Source organism: Carassius auratus, chromosome 14 (genome assembly GCF_003368295.1).
Source record: "Carassius auratus strain Wakin chromosome 14, ASM336829v1, whole genome shotgun sequence".
NCBI classification, from domain to species: Eukaryota; Metazoa; Chordata; class Actinopteri; order Cypriniformes; family Cyprinidae; genus Carassius; species Carassius auratus.
In genome coordinates, this window is record NC_039256.1 from 27,041,765 (window position 1) to 27,057,517 (window position 15,753).

Here is a 15,753-nt window from a genome sequence, read left to right on the forward strand (position 1 = left end):
ATCTCTCCAGTAGTGCCATTGTGTTGTCTCTAATAAAACAAAACTTAGTGTAGTATGTCTGGTGGAGATTTTCTTCTCCCTGATTAGAGCGATGTAGACATATACATTTAAATAAAGTTATATATAAATATATAAATTGGTGCTGATTTTCTAATTGTGCTTTAGTTTTTTTTTTTTTCTCTTATTTTTAAAACTCCTATTTAGAGTTAAAAGGTTTTGAAATGTATAAGAGCATGACTAAACATGAAAGTGTGTAGCCATGCAGCAAGTAAAGTTTTGAGATTTTATATATATTTTTTCCCCTTCTTATTTCGTGTGTATTATTTGAATCCTTTTTTTTTTCGGTCAGTCTTAAGTTTTTAGGTTTCAGCTTTTTCCTAATTGTAAATTAGTTTGGTTGAAAATCATGGACAGAACTGTTTCATTCAGCTAAGTTTGTTTTTCCAGATATGAAATATTTGAAGTGTAACAATGACATCCTATGAGATCCTTTAATGTTACAGCATTGCATTCGGCAGCTCTATGAAGCTTGATTAATACATTAACTTATATTGCAGACGTGCATTTTGTCTGGGGTATACTTTTTTTAATCATTCCATGCCTTGGCCTTAAAACATCCTTGTTTTAAAAAGGAAAAGAAGGTGGTAGTCAAACATAAATCTTCCATGTTGAAACTTTTATGTAAGGTACATTGAAAACTTTTCACATCAGAAAAGGAACAGTGCATTTCTAAAATGGCATGAGTGTAATTATTTAAAAGAAGGTGTGCAGACAGATTTTAAGTTTATGAAAGTAAATGCCCTTCGGCTTGAACTGTCTTCTGTTCCTCACCACTACATTAATTAAACTGCTGAATAGACTGTGTAAATATACATGCATTTAAACGTAAAGCTTAATTTTCTAGTGCTTTTTTCTGTTAACATTTAAAACATAATATCACTCTTTCCTGTTCAGAGATATAAACTCATACATAACCGTTTCCTTGTCCTCTGTCATCCACTGTTAATGTTTCTGATTTGTATCTGTCTGGAGACAGTAAGTTTTTTTTGAATAAAAGTAAACAAATCTTTCTTGTGTTTGTGTCTGATTTTACATGATTAATTTATGCAGATGATTTTATTCAAAGTCACAAGCAAATATACTGTTCGTAATTTATTCTAAGTGTTCGTATAAAAATAAAAATAAAAAGCTGAGATTAGCTGAAGTGGTTTCTATTATGAAGGAAATGTATTAATTGCGTCTATGTATATTTCAAATAGTTGTTAATGCAATACAAACATTATCTATCATCATCATGAGACACAAATGTAGTAAGTAATGTCAACTTTGTAGGTCAAAGATAATTTGCCTGTTTTCAAATATCTCCCACCGTGACCGCAATGCATGCAGTTTGAATTTTGAGAGAGCACTGCGTAATTAGATGTGACGTATAGGATGATTTCGTTACTGATTGGTTTACATTTCTGCTCGTCACATTTTCTTCATTATCATTGGCTAAAGCTATTACGTCCGCTCTATATTGGGCGGGACTGCTACTTCAAAATTTCAGCGGCTGTGCACCTTTTGTTGTTGACGTTCGAGCGCATTGAAGTTTTAGTTTAACTAATTCTACATTTTTATAGGTTTTTCCACGGTATTTGAGGTATCGACCTCTTTTGTCGGTCATGTCTTTCTCAAGAGCTCCATTAAAGAGATTTAACGAGCATGTCGGTAAGTTTCTCGTCTCTTCTCTATTAATTTATGCGACGTAACGTTAGCGTTAAAATGAATCTGAGAGTAACCGTTACGTGCTTTAAACAGTTGAATTATAAAAACAAATTATTAAAGTTATATTAATGTAGTTATCTGCTTACGTTAGTTCTCACTGTCTAAACCAAGCTGAACTTTATAATTTCATACAGCTTTCTATTAAACGGCTGTTCTCTTTCAGCTGCGATTTGTCAGTTCTCTGGCAGAGTTTATCAGATAACTTAAACACAGGCTTTACACAACCGTAATTACAAGTTGTGCAGTTATTTCACAAAATCACAATCAAAAGTCACATAATGACTTGCTGCCGCTCATGTAACGTATTTTACACAGCTGAGAGTGACGTCACACGTTAAGACCACAGACTGTATAAGACATGTCAGATGTCTCCCAGATAATGAGATGTTCATATTCATAGCCTTTATTTGTTGATCCTTGACGTATTATTTTCGTATCTTTAGGTTGTGCTCCTCCACCTGGTACATATGATGTGAAGTCTGCTGATGTGAAAGGAACTGCATCATTTCATAAAGCAGAGCGCTTCAGAACTGCTCCACAAAGTGAGAACCGATTGTGTTTAACTGGCGTTTGAGTTCAAATTTTCATTTGTTGGTTATAAACGAGAAGCTCTACCTTTCAATAACATAATTTTTCTTTTAAAAATGCTGATCAGCAGCGGTACCCTTGCCATCCCCCTCCAAAGAAGTACCCATGTCTCCTGTTCGGAGGACCATGTCTGTTGATGGTTTGGTAAGAGATGTACATGTGATTCAACCATACCTGAATAATTAGTTAATTAAAAGATGTGCAGAAAAATGTAGAAAAGCATAAGAAAACTTATTAAATGCCTCTATTCTAACATTTACTTCATGCAGTGCCAAATCTGTACAAACTAAAATATTTTGAATAATGTTTCTACTCTTTTTGTCCTTATAATGAAAGTCTAGACTACATTATCCCTTACCCATTTCAAAACATAATTAGTGTTAGATGTTTTATTTAATAGCCATGTGTTTTAAGACCTTGGAAACATCTAATAAATGTTAATTTGGGTGAACATGTAGGCTCTTGTCACCTTTTCCGAATTATCAAAGTCTCTAAAAAAACTTATTCACTATTTGTCAGTCTGGTGCAATGATCATTATGCTGTTTTACAATTTGCTTTTCATGTTGTTTTTTCCTTATATAGGCTGATGCATTAAGTTCCAAAAAGGACAAAAATGGTTTCACACTTGAGAGGAAACATCAGCGACTACTAGAGAAAGAGGTAGGTTTCAAAATGTTTTCAACATTTCCTAGATGGGCGTCTGTTGCTTTGAGGCCTGATCAATTTCTATGGTCCCTTCTCCTAACCTTGACTGTCACTGATGATGCTGGAGTATAGATCCGTTCTTTGGTGCAGCAGAGAGGAGAGCAGGACCGCAGGCTGCTGACCCTGGAGGAAGAACTGAAGAAGCTGGAGTCTAAATTGCTTGTAGCTGTCAGAGAGAAGACCGGCCTCGCTGCCAATGTGGCTTCTCTCGAGAGGCAGCTCGCGGAGTTGAAGAAAGCAAATGAGTTCCTGAAGACCAAGGTGACTAGTCTTTTGGTAGCAGTGTGTTTTCCAGTCTCCATTTAAGTAAACCGCTCCACGTAAACAACTTTACTGAGGAATGCCTTGGCACTTTGATTTTCTCAGGTCTCTGCTGATATCACCAAGAAGAAGATCAATGCTCTTTCCATTGAGCTCATTGAGGCAAAAAATAAACTCGATGCCAAAGACAAGGTCAGTTATCTCAGTCGTTTTAAGCATGGAGAAGAGTTTGTCTTCAAGTTGCTCAGTGTAATTTTGGATTTGTGAACAGGAACTGAGCTTTCTTCAGATCAGCTCCGAGGGGAAAGTAAAGGTCTTGGAAACAGACCTGGAGACTGCCAGAGCAACTTTTAGAGTTCTTGTGGAAAGGAACAAAGATCTTGGTGAGTTACCTTGAGGAACTACAGTATATGCTTGATATGGTATATTTTTGGATCAGTTCCATGTCATATAATCAATCTGACAAGTTTTCGGTGTCTCTATGCTTAAGTTAGACCATGTTCTCAACACAATATAATACTTGCTGAAAACTGCACCGAATATACTGTAAAAATAAAGTGAAAATGAATTTTACACATTAAGTGTTTCTAACAGGATTGTCTCATGATCTAATTACGCTCCTTTTTTAAATTTAGTGAGTGGTGTCTAGTTATCGTGGAAATCCCATTAGTTACAGTATATTGCAATTTCAATCTTTTTTATAGAAGTAAAATTGTATAGGCTTGTAAAATCAGAGACGTTTGACAATTCAGACTTTGAGTGGCATAGTTTAGAAATCATTTATGTATTTGTTTAAATGACATGAAGAATTTGCTTATAACTATATATATATATATAACTGTTGGTTTTTTGTTTTAGAGGACCTTCATCAGGAGACAAGAGTCCAAAATGAGCAGCTGGAGAATGAAATGGATAAATTGCACAGTAAGTTTGCATACTAAGATTTGTGTGTGTCTTATGGTATCATCCGAGTTGGCTACATCTCACTTTCTTTCCTGTGTTCTTCAATTGAAGACATAATCCAGGAGCTGAGGGAGGAAATCAAAGCCCTGCAGAGTTACTTGGACTCAGCAAATGAAGAGATTCAGGTATTGGTTTTGGTCAACAGAATTTGACTCTCCTGAGCCAGATGACATTTACTCACCGCTTAGGTTGAATCATCAGACTTTGAAGTGCTGCTTGGTTTGAGATAAGCTGTCTGTCTCCCTCTCCAATGTCAAAGGATTTGCGGATTAAGCTTCAGGACAAATCCACCGTGGAGCGCCGGTTCTCTGACACTCAAGAGAACCTCAGGTTAGAACTGTGTGCGTTTTCATATTGCTGTTGTTGTTATTGTCAGTCCTCACATCCTCATCCAGCTCTATACGGCTTGTGCAGTGATGTGGAGAAAAAGTTGGAGAAATGTACCAGTGAGCTGCAGGACTGTCAGGATGTGCTGAAAGTAAAGGAAGAGGAGCTGCAGGTCTCCCAGAAGGCTCTAGAAGAGAAGGAGAGGGAGGTGGAGCAGCATGTGCAGGACCTCCAGGCATCGCAGGCCTCACTGAAAGAGCTGGAGGAGCAGATGCAGCAGGGAGCGCAGGATCTCGAGGAGTCCCGGAGCGTGGTACGGCTGCAGGAGCAGGAGCTGGCCCGCGTGAAGGAGGTCTTGAGGAGAACGGAGGAAGAGCTGGATCAGCGTGTGGCACTCATGGGGGAGCGATGCTTGGTGCTGGAGGATGAAAGAGGTGAATACGATGTTGCTGTTAATTGCAGCATGAAGTATTTTTTAAGATGCACATATTGTGAGTTTTATTTGATTGTCTGTGTGTGATTGTGTGCAGCCAGGACTCAGGAGGAGGGTCTGCGACGGGTGCAAGAGCTGAAGGCAGAGATCAGCTCATTGGAGGGGAGTAGGAAGACCGAGAAAGAAGCATACGAAAAGCTGAAGGAGGAACATGATGCATTGACAAGACAGATGGAAGAGGAAAAGGTGAACTTATTATATTCACAGCAAAAAAGTAAATTGAATGGGCCTGTTTCGATTAACATTTTTTGTTATTTATAAACCATTCCAAGTGAAAAATTAATATTTGCCTTACACTATAAGTGTAACAATGAAAACAATGAAATTGTTAATCACAATTATATGTCTGATACTTTTGTTCTGGGTAGTAGTCCCATTCAAATAAATAGCAGTTGCTTGATTGGCACAAAGTATGTAATTTAAATATTTCTATGTACTGTATTTGAAATATGCTCATGGGTACTAAACTTTTTTTTTTTTTTTTTTTTTTTTTTTTTTTTTTAAATTGTTTACCCAAAAATGAAAGTTATTTACTCACCTTAATGTTCTTCTAAACCCATGAGATTTTTATATATATATATATATATATATATATATATATATATATATATATATATATATATATTAGTGCTGTCAATCGATTAAAAAAAATTAACTAATTAATCGCACAATTTTTTAAAATTAATCGCGATTAATCGCAATTAAAAGACTGAAACTTTTTGGATATGTAAATGTAAAATGTAAATAATTAATGTAAACTCAAGACAAAGAAACAATTTAAATTCAAAATATGATTGTTTATTGGAATTTTTGTTTAACTTGTAACAGATTTTCTCATGTAAACAACATACCTGCAATAAACCATCAATATCCTCCAAATTAACTGTTGGCTTGAAAGCCATATTTATTACAGAAATAAAAACACAGGCATGTAAGTACCATTTGAATTTCAAAACAATCAATGCCAATAAAAAACAAAAATGATTTCCATGTTGAATTCTAAGTGGACTGCAAAAAAATTCCAAAGTATAGTCATTGCCAGTGCATTAAGTGGGCCAGTACACACAGGTACTCAGTACCGCCACTTCCAAATATAGCTCTTGAGCGTACCGCCACCTCTCCGTGCGCCCAGAACGTGCTTGTAGCGTACCGGTACGCTCATTTGGACATCTGTTTTAATAGAGGTTTTAATCTTTTACCTGCACTGCCGATTTTCAGAGCGCCCTTCACAATGCAAGCTTCCTAATTCATCCCACCCAGAGCAGAAACTACATTACCCATTCACCCTTAAGTTATACAAGTGAATAGCGCATGTGTCGCTTTTCCCACTGTTAAGTGTCAACAACTCAACGTGGCCGGAGAAGGTGTGTGAAACTCGTTGTGAGTTATACTAAAGCAAAATCTTGAGTATTTATTGTCTGATAAACATTAAAAACTGTCTGCGGAGGTTGAGTCGTCCTGCAGCCCCCGTTGGCTGCTCATCGGCTGCAGCATCTTTTTTCTAAGTTCTAAACAAATACCGTAGACGGCAAGGCACAAATTTAGATATTCATTTATCTAATTAATCTATAGCCTATGCCCAAAGACAATATGATCTTTTTGTACCCTTTTTGTTTTAAAGCTTGATGAAGAGAGAGAGCGCAAGTTTCTGCAGCTGAGGAGGACAGTGATGCACGCGCACAGGAGTGATTGACAGTTCGCGGCACTGTGTACAAAAATACTCCGCTACACAATTATTTCTTTATTTTCGTTTAAGCTTATTAACGTTAGCGTTACAGAAAGGTCTGATTTACGCACTGTTACAGTCATACAGTCATAATGTTTCTTGTGGCAGACTGAAGAGTAATCCGGCAGAGTTTTATACTGAAACTTTCCGTCTAAAAGTCCTTCCTTGGTCTTATCCATATCTCTTTGCACGTTGAACATACATAGGCCACAACTGGAAATAAAAAAAACTGCAACCGCGTTAATTGCGTTATTTTATTTTAACGCGTTAAATATTTCAAATTAATCGAATGCGTTAACGCGCTAATTTTGACAGCACTAATATATATATATATATATATATATATATATATATATAATATATATATATATATATATATTAGGGCTCATCCAAAATGTTAAATAGAAACCGAAAAGTAAAAATATAAATCTTTTATTTCATTTTATTGACAGACCTCATAGAAAACTAGCACAGAATACAGCACAGAGGAAACATAAATTTGTTTACACGAGTCATTATATTGGGATATTTTTCCTTTTTTTTTTTTTTCTCCATTCATTGCAATACATTTATTGTTCATCCCTTTGCGGTGAAGGGCAGTTAAGCTTATTTTTTTACTTGTATTCCAGTATTTCATTAGCTTGAGTATCTGTATCTTTGGACACAACATAGTAAACTCTTTTCCAACATACCATTTTGTGATTAGTTGTGGTACTTTTAGAGGGAAAATCAATAGTGAATAAAGTTGCGACGTGATTTATATCTGCATGAGTGGGACAATTAAGTGAAGAGTGCATCTTAATAGACTTTAAGCAGGTTGTACTCCGTCATCTCTCAGTCAGGAAGTCAAAGTCTCCCTGATCGACTTTGTGGATTAGGCTAATGTCTCTTAAGCTCCTCTAATGTGTGTTGCTGCAGACTCACAGCGACTCCCTGGCTAGCATGCTTGAGCGACTGAGAGATGAGACGGAGGCGGAGAAGAGACAGCTCGGCGAGGAGCTGGAGGATGTGCTCGAGGAGCTGTCACAGCTGGAGAAGCAGGAGCATTGCAGTGAGGAGGCCGTCCAGCACCTCACGCAGAAGAACCAGACACTGGAGCAAGAGCTGAAGAACACTTGCACAGAGTTAGAGAAGTGAGAACTTACCATTTCTAACTGAGTCGAGATTGATCGCATCGCTTTGGTAAAAACTGACCAGTGTTTGGTTTTCCTTGGGCAGGAAGTGTGCTGAGATGCAGAATTTAGAAGAGGCTCATGTGATGACGATCAAAAAACTAGAAGAGGATCACAACAGCTGTCTTGCTAAGCTGGGAGATGTGGCTACTGACTTTGAGAGGTGTTACTTTAAATGCTTTTTCGTTTATTAAAATGCTGTCCATGGACATTTCAAATGAGTTTCTTTAACAGTTCTTAATCTTTAATCTTCCCACCTAAGCATCATTAAATTAAGTGTCTGCATCAAATATTTTCTCATTAAATTCCAAAAGCACAAGACTGTTTCTGGGTGAGCAGAAGGAGCAGGCCCAGGCTCAAGCCCATCAGCTGCACGAGGAGATGAACCAACTCAAGCAACAGCTGCAGCAGGACCAGCAGAAACTCATAAGCTTCCAGGAAATGCAGGATAAACAGCAAGAGGAGCATGCTAGGTCAGTATCCCGCCTCAGAGGTTTGCAGTATTTATCTGCTATGTTTCCCATATATAGGCAACTCCTTCAGAGTTAGTAATGTGGTCCAAGGTTACGAAGAATAATGTTCAGTCAGTTATTACCACAAAATAAATAAACAAAGTGATGAGGATATTGTAATTGACTAATCAATATCTGTGTTTATATCTTCAAATGTATTTTACATTTAAATATTGAATAAAATAAGGGTCAATATTTTTTTTTTGTTGAGATTTATATGTCATTTGAAAGCTGAATAATTAGGATAGGTCAATATTTGGCCAAGATGCAACTATTTGAAAATCTGGAATCTGAGGGAGCAAAAACATCAAAATATTGAGAAAATTGCCTTTAAAGTCCTTACATACGGTAGTTTAGAAAATATCTTCTAAAAATAACGTCTTAATATTCTAATGATTTTTGACCCATGCAATGTATTTTTGAATATTGCTACAAATATATCTGTGCTTAAATTAAAGCGTAAATAAGTTAGTATTGCCCCCCGAATGACGATAAATTGAAAATATTTAATTTATTCTATTTATTTTTCTTTATATGCAGATTTAATAGATAATTCACAATTTTCAACACTTAAATTTTTTTAATATATGATTGCTTGTAATTTTATATTTGATTTTATGATTCCTTTTGATGGCGATTTATCTAAATCTTAAAGTCTTCTTTATCCATTCTTACTTTATATCCACATTAATATGAAAGCAGCACAAAACTTTTTTATATATATATATATATATATATATATATATATATATATATATATATATATATATATATATATATATATATATATATATTAAATAACTGCATTTTATTTTTTTGTTAACAGCTTAAATGGCGAATATTAATATGTAACTTTTTGCCATCCCTACTACTCCCATTAAGGCATACTTCAACTGCCGTACTATTCAGAATATACACCGTTTTGAAATGTCTGTCAACGTCTAAGTGATTGATAACTGCTGGTGGTTTTGCTGTGCTACAGGATGCTTTTAGAAGTTCAGACTAAGCTGGCTCAGAGAGAGGAAGAGCTGAAGCAAGCAGCAGAGACTCTGAGTGAGGAGCTGAGACGCCTGCAGGCGGAGGTGGAGCGGGAGAGAGGAGAGCGAGAGCAGGCTCAGGCCCAGCTGGAGAGAGAACAGAAGAGGAGGCAGTCAGTAGAGGGCTGTTCTGCAGAAACCAGCAGGCTGCAGGGCCGCGTGGAGGAACTGGAAGAAGAGGTCTCTGAGCTGAACAGGCAGGTGCAGGAGGAGAGAGACGCTGTTCGGCATCACGCTGTTGAGTGGCAGCAGGAGAGACAACAGCTATGCAGACAGATGGAAGAGGAAAGGCAAGACTATCACAAACAACTCGCAGAGACTCAGCTGCAAAGGTGAGAAAGTTACAATGCACTCAACTGGGTCTCTAGTCCATCATAGTGTCCTCATGCACTATGACAGGCAGTGCTCAGTTGAAAGAGTAATATTTTTTTTTTTTTTTTTTTTTTTTTTTTTTTAATGCCATATTGTTCATTCACTCCCAGCACATGTGATGTGGAGACCGAGCGCTGGAGAAACTTGTATGAAGAGCTCTATGCTAAAGTAAAACCATTTCAGGTAGGCAAGGATTACATTGAATGTGCCGAAATTTTTTTTTTGTACATTATTTATTTTTTATTTTCTTCGCATAACTTATGTAAAGATTTTAAGTTGGCTTTTTATTTCTTCTCTTTTTTTCTTTTTTTTTCTTCCCAAAATTAATCCTCTTTATTTTGTTCCCTTTATACAATTAAACTGGTTTTAAAATTTTCCCCCTTAGAATTTTTTTCCCCCTTTTTACTTTTACATTTTTATAAATGGGTTTTCCATGTCTTTTTTTTTTGTTGTTGTTCTTTAATATACGTTTTCTCATTTTCTTATTAATAGTTTAATTGTTTGTTTGTTTGTTTTTTCTTTTGCAAAATCCAGTAAGTTTGTTTTAATTTTCTGCTGATTTATCTTCTCTTTGGCTTTGATAATTAAAATACACATGAAATAAAAGTTTACAATATTTATTTTGTTAGTTCACATTGTTAGGCTTAGGGCCCTATTTTAACGATCTAAACGCAAAGTGTAAAGCGCAGGTGCACTCAGGGCGTGTCCAAATCTACTTTTGCTATTTTAACGACCGAAAAACGCTTGGTGCGCATGGTCTAAACGGGTTGTCCCTTTTCTCTGAATGAGTAATGGGTGTTTTCTGGGCTTAACGTGCAATAAACCAATCAGAGTCTCATCATCCATTTCCTTTAAGAGACAGTTGCACTCGTGACATGATAGATTTGCTATTTACACGGCGGAATTTGGCAAGCGCAAAGACAGAACGTGTCAAATGCGAGCAAATAGATAGCCTAATTCTGATACATGCGATGACTTATATATATATATATATATATATATATATATATATATATATATATATATATATATATATATATATATATATATATATATATATATATATATATATATATATATATATATATATATAGCCTACACAAAATTCTTTATGCACATGCAATCCTTTAATTTTTAATATTTGGCATGTTTGTGTGCTGCTGTGCGTCCCTGTGTTTAATAAACAGCGTGTACGCACGTTGTGGACCCACCTATACTAACACACTCTTTAAATATTTTTATTACCTTTTTTTCATTTTATTTTTTTGCTTAAAGAGACCTTTGCTTGTAACAAGCTTCACAATGAAACTTAGTAAAAGCACTTTGCTATTACTATTCACTATTTAAATGTGCTAGATGAATCCTGCTTCTTCTGGTCTTCAGGAACAGCTGGACCACTTTGCAGCAGAGAGGAACGCTTTGTTGAATGAGAAAGGAGCCACGCAGGCAGAGTTGAACAAGTTAGCCGATGCCTACGCCAATCTGATGGGTCATCATAACCAGAAACAGAAGATCAAACACTTGGTCAAAATAAAAGAGGAGAACTTTGAGCTCAAACAAGTAAGGCATTGGTCAGAAGGGAATGGTCATTGTTTGACTGATGTTTGTGCTATGTAGCTGAGCATGTTTGTGTGTTCTGCAGGAAGTGTCCAAGCTAAGGGCACAGGTCTGGAAACAGAAGCAAGAGCTGGATCGGCTCAAATCCAGCCAGATGCCACAAAGATTCAACCCCAGCAAGGCTTTCAAACACGACCTCAAAGAAAACCAGCAGCCCACCTCAGCTCTTACACAAGGTGAGTAACTCGAGAACAATCGACTGACTTGCTACACATTGCATATTATTCTTGTATGTCCTTTTTATTATAAATTTAAACTCTAATTGTTTTTTCTTTGTTTTCAAGGCAACAAAAAATGTTATTAAACTATCAAGGACTACCTTTGTAATGCCCGTAGCCTATGGATGACTTTGCAACAACACTGTGATGGGATGGTTAAGAGCTCAAATGTCCTGACTGTGCCTCTGACAATAATTTATTTGTTTTATTTTGTATATTAATTTCATACTGTGGTATTACCGTTATTTTTTACTATATCCCCCTTTTAAATGTTGCTCTTGATTTGGCTACAGTGGTGAAAATGTGCTTTTATGGGCTTAGATTCACAGAATTTTCTGTTATCTGGTTTTGTTCAGCAATGGGCAGCTATTGTCTTAAACTCTTTTTAAAAAGTTCAAAGTTAGCCCACTCTCTGTTCAGAAGTCTTCACCGAGCCTTGTGAGGAGCTGTTTTGTTTAACTTGCTCATATTTTCTATAAAATTTTAGTTTTTGCAATATTTTTTGTCATTTTAATACTTGGTTGGTTTGCTTTGTCTGTCACTGGTCTTAAAGAGATAGTCCATCAAAAATACAATGCAAGTCAGTGGGAAAGATTCTTCAAAATATCATATTTTATGTTCCACAGAAGAAAGTAGTACAGGTTTGGATTGACTTGAGGGTGAGTAAACACATCTTTTTTGGGTGGACTGTCCCTTTAATGTAAAAACTACAGATGCCCATTTAATGAAAAGGTTTTTTTTTTTTTTTTTTTTTTTTTTTTTTTTTTTTTAGATTAAGTTTTTATATAAATTTTTAATGTTTTTATTAAAAGAACAGAACGTGGGAATGGGATCTTTTAATATAAAATACTTTCTTTTCTCTTTATTTGCTTTGTCACTGGAATTTTTATACCGCAATTATTACACATTTTCTTACTGTAACATCCATTTCTCATCAGTTTGAGAGCCTAAACTCATGAGAGTCCCAGCAGAGGGTGCTACAACACAAGGGAAACCACAACATGTTTCTATCACCCAGTATTCTTTGGAAGGAACCTTCCTTTATTCTACAAGCCTCCATTAAAATTGACAAGCAAACAATCAAGCAAATACTTCTTGCATGTAATGATCCTTTATTAAAATCATTAACCTTTACAAAGCATGTAAGCTTGTTCAGCTGCAGTAGTCTTCCAGCTGGTAGATGGTGCAGGGCCTGTGGCAGCACCGTTCCACAATCCCTCTCTTCATCTTCATCACCTTCTGCTTTAAAGGATCAGCCTCAGCTACTTCGTAATCTGCTAAATTTGAGAGCAAGGCTGGAAGAGGAAGTGAACACTTAACATTTGAAATCTTCCACTATTTAAAAACCGTACATGTGCATTTACAGAGTGTCCTCACCCAGCAAAGTCTCCAGGTCCCTCCTGCTTCTGCTGGAGTAAAAGAAGCCTCTAGGCCCACACACAAGGTAAAGCGCGTCCACCAGGTTGGAGCCGCACAGATGCTGAGATGGAGTAGAGAGTGATCCAGGCAGGGAGGCCAGCAGCAGGACTAATGCTGCTGCCTGGAGCAACAGGACCATGCTGGGCAGAAGCTGTGGACATGTACTTCCTGGAATGAATGCATAAATATGTATGAATGAAGAGCACGGTTTTAAGTTAAACTGATGAAAACACCTAATGATTTGGTTCTTTCCACGTTTTTGCAAGCTTTTATCAACTAGAAAAACAACCAAAATATGTTTGGTTTCCCACTTACCTTTCCTGGGTGAGCACAGTCTATCCAGAGTGGTCAGGATTGGGATGAATCGTGCTGCTTATATAGCTTCCCATTGCCAGCCCTCGCTCTTGATGGCATCAGCGGAAAAACAAAAGTTCCCGTGTAATGACATGACTCCGTGTGCATGTCACCTCGCTAAGAAGTATTAGGAACACATCAGATAACTGTAATGGGCTTTATTACGATCAGCTTAAAATGTACAGGTCAGGAGAGTATTTCAGTTAGGTATACTATCATTTTATCTTGCTGAATTGTTTATTGTACTAAACAGCCAATCAGGATGCAGGTCCTTGTGGGCAAGTGAGAGCAGGAAGTAGTTCTCAGATGTGTGAGGATTTATAATGAAAGTGGGCCTATGGAGAAAGGGTGCGGAGGTGTCTAAAGCGGCACAAGGCCTTCTGAAAAACAGACTCCTGGGGAAAATGTGTCAAGTTGCAGTTGAAGAGCATCAGCATCTTCACCTTTTAAGTTTCTTCAAGTGTTAACACTGAGGGACACACGGATGACCCGTCTAATGGGACCCCCTGAGGTAAAACAATGTGCTCTTTCAGTCCTCCCTTCATCTGTATGTTATAAAGCCGTTATCAGGGGGCTGTGAATGGAGCTTCAGTCAGACTTTTAATGAATTACCATATTAACACAAAGCAGACAGGTCACCTTGAAAAACGAGATTCTAGGAATCATTTCACAAATGAAAGCTATATTATATTATAAAACCATATTCTAACATCACATTAATAACAAATACACCAATATAATATTAATTATAATAATAACATATATTATTCTTGTTATGGTCAATATTATAAAATATATTCTGCAAATACAAATTGCCAACTGTTCAAAATAAACATTATTTTTTGATTGTATTATTATTGTTGTACATTTTAATAATGATAACATAAATGGTATATTATAGTATGTGGTAAATAGTAGTAGTAATACTAATATCGATACTAATTATTCTACTACTACTAATATTTTTATTAAATGGATAATATAAAATATATTCCACAAATAAAAGCACTGACTGTTATTTTTATCATTAAAATTACTATTGTTGTTACAACTTATGTAATTTTTAATAATAATATAAAAAATAATACAATAGTATATTATAATATTATGCACTAAGGAGTAGTAATGTTGTTGTTGTTACATTAATATAATTTTGAATAACAATATAATATTATGTACTTTAGTAGTAGTGATACTAATAATTATTATTATTAATTATTATTATCATAATCATTATGCTATTTTTTATAACCAGTATAAAGGCTGATATATAACTTTATACTTTTTTTTCTTTTTATATTTAACATGCCTTATCATTAGACCATTTTAATGAACTGTTCTGAACTTTTCATTCAAACTTGCTGTTGGTTAAATTGTGAGAAACAGTAAGTGCTGATATGATGCCCTTAATCCTGTTCCTGTCTCACAGATGTGAAAATTTAGAGATCTAACAGTCTAAATACGCTCACTACATCTGGTTTCTATAGCAAGAGCAATTTATTTAAAGCCGCCTCGTGTCTTACGCGCTGACAGGAGGAAAGCCAAAGTCCAATAGTGTTTTATATAAGAGCGTTTGGCCTGACTGCAGCTTGTTCTTCGTCTGGACACCGGCTCTGTCAGCCTGTCCCCTGCGTCTGGGCTCCCTGTCCAAGCAGTGACAGTCTGTAATTCAGCACTAACCCCTGCTGTGACCTTCCCTCTCCCTGCCATTCCACTCCCACTCCAAAACATGCAAGACTGGCGTTTGCCCTTTTTTTCAGATTTACACTGGAATACTAAATTTGGTGAAGCAGGTGAGAGATCCACTGTGAAGCTGAAGTCCGCGCCAAAGCACTGTCCTGCTGATATCGGGATATGATGAATGTCGCCACAGAATGATGGAGCTGAGTGAGAGCAAGAGTTGACAGCTGAGAAAATGGCTAAATGTCTCAGATATGACAAATCCCCAGAGAATAAAACAACAAGCCCGGGGTACGTCTCTCTTTATCTCTTTGTAAAGAAAGAGGCATTTCTGAAGTGCTTGGTAATTGCCCTTTTAGTCCTCAGCTGCAAGGGAGAAAAATGGAATATGAACTGTTGGAATTGAGTTTTGTCTCATTTTCTTACTGCTGTGTCATCTTCAATGTGATCGATGCCGGTGTTAGTGGGCATATTTTCTCCCTGGAGATTGCTTTCAACATCCTTCCTTTCAAGCTATTCGACTATGAATCTTTTCTGCCAT

At 36.4% G+C, this 15,753-nt stretch overlaps 2 protein-coding genes across 3 annotated transcripts; one reads left to right on the forward strand and one right to left on the reverse strand.

Annotated features, from left to right (window-relative positions):
* The first annotated feature begins 1,512 nt into the window (after positions 1-1,512).
* Positions 1,513-12,257, forward strand: LOC113114192 (hyaluronan mediated motility receptor-like). 2 transcript variants are annotated; one of them, XM_026280998.1, is made up of 20 exons: positions 1,513-1,710; positions 2,211-2,309; positions 2,426-2,499; positions 2,939-3,016; positions 3,134-3,322; positions 3,428-3,514; positions 3,594-3,705; positions 4,181-4,246; positions 4,337-4,410; positions 4,545-4,615; positions 4,700-5,046; positions 5,143-5,291; positions 7,750-7,964; positions 8,050-8,166; positions 8,318-8,476; positions 9,498-9,884; positions 10,035-10,107; positions 11,308-11,484; positions 11,567-11,717; positions 11,826-12,257. In XM_026280998.1, exons 1-20 carry the CDS (start codon positions 1,665-1,667, stop codon positions 11,843-11,845), a joined length of 2,691 nt encoding a protein of 896 aa, XP_026136783.1. In that variant the 5' UTR covers positions 1,513-1,664; the 3' UTR covers positions 11,846-12,257. The 2 variants fall into 2 exon arrangements, with proteins under 2 accessions (XP_026136783.1, XP_026136782.1); XM_026280997.1 differs by having other exon boundaries at positions 1,514-1,710; positions 2,423-2,499.
* Positions 12,258-12,513: 256 nt separating this feature from the next.
* Positions 12,514-14,089, reverse strand: insb (preproinsulin b). Its single transcript, XM_026280999.1, has 3 exons — positions 13,494-14,089; positions 13,137-13,346; positions 12,514-13,054 (listed from the first exon to the last, which is right to left on the reverse strand). Exons 2-3 carry the CDS (start codon positions 13,315-13,317, stop codon positions 12,912-12,914), a joined length of 324 nt encoding a protein of 107 aa, XP_026136784.1. The 5' UTR covers positions 13,318-13,346; positions 13,494-14,089; the 3' UTR covers positions 12,514-12,911.
* Between the last annotated feature and the right edge of the window lie 1,664 nt (positions 14,090-15,753).

Excerpts from the sequence above, each read along its gene's own strand:
- LOC113114192 (XM_026280997.1), top strand. The coding sequence starts at position 1,665 with ATGTCTTTCTCAAGAGCTCCATTAAAGAGATTTAACGAGCATGTCG. Across the intron at positions 9,885-10,034 it reads GCAGAGACTCAGCTGCAAAG|CACATGTGATGTGGAGACCG; the intron begins GTGAGAAAGTTA and ends ATTCACTCCCAG. Across the intron at positions 10,108-11,307 it reads CTAAAGTAAAACCATTTCAG|GAACAGCTGGACCACTTTGC; the intron begins GTAGGCAAGGAT and ends TCTGGTCTTCAG.
- insb (XM_026280999.1), bottom strand. The coding sequence starts at position 13,317 with ATGGTCCTGTTGCTCCAGGCAGCAGCATTAGTCCTGCTGCTGGCCTCC. Across the intron at positions 13,055-13,136 it reads GGACCTGGAGACTTTGCTGG|CCTTGCTCTCAAATTTAGCA; the intron begins GTGAGGACACTC and ends TTCCTCTTCCAG.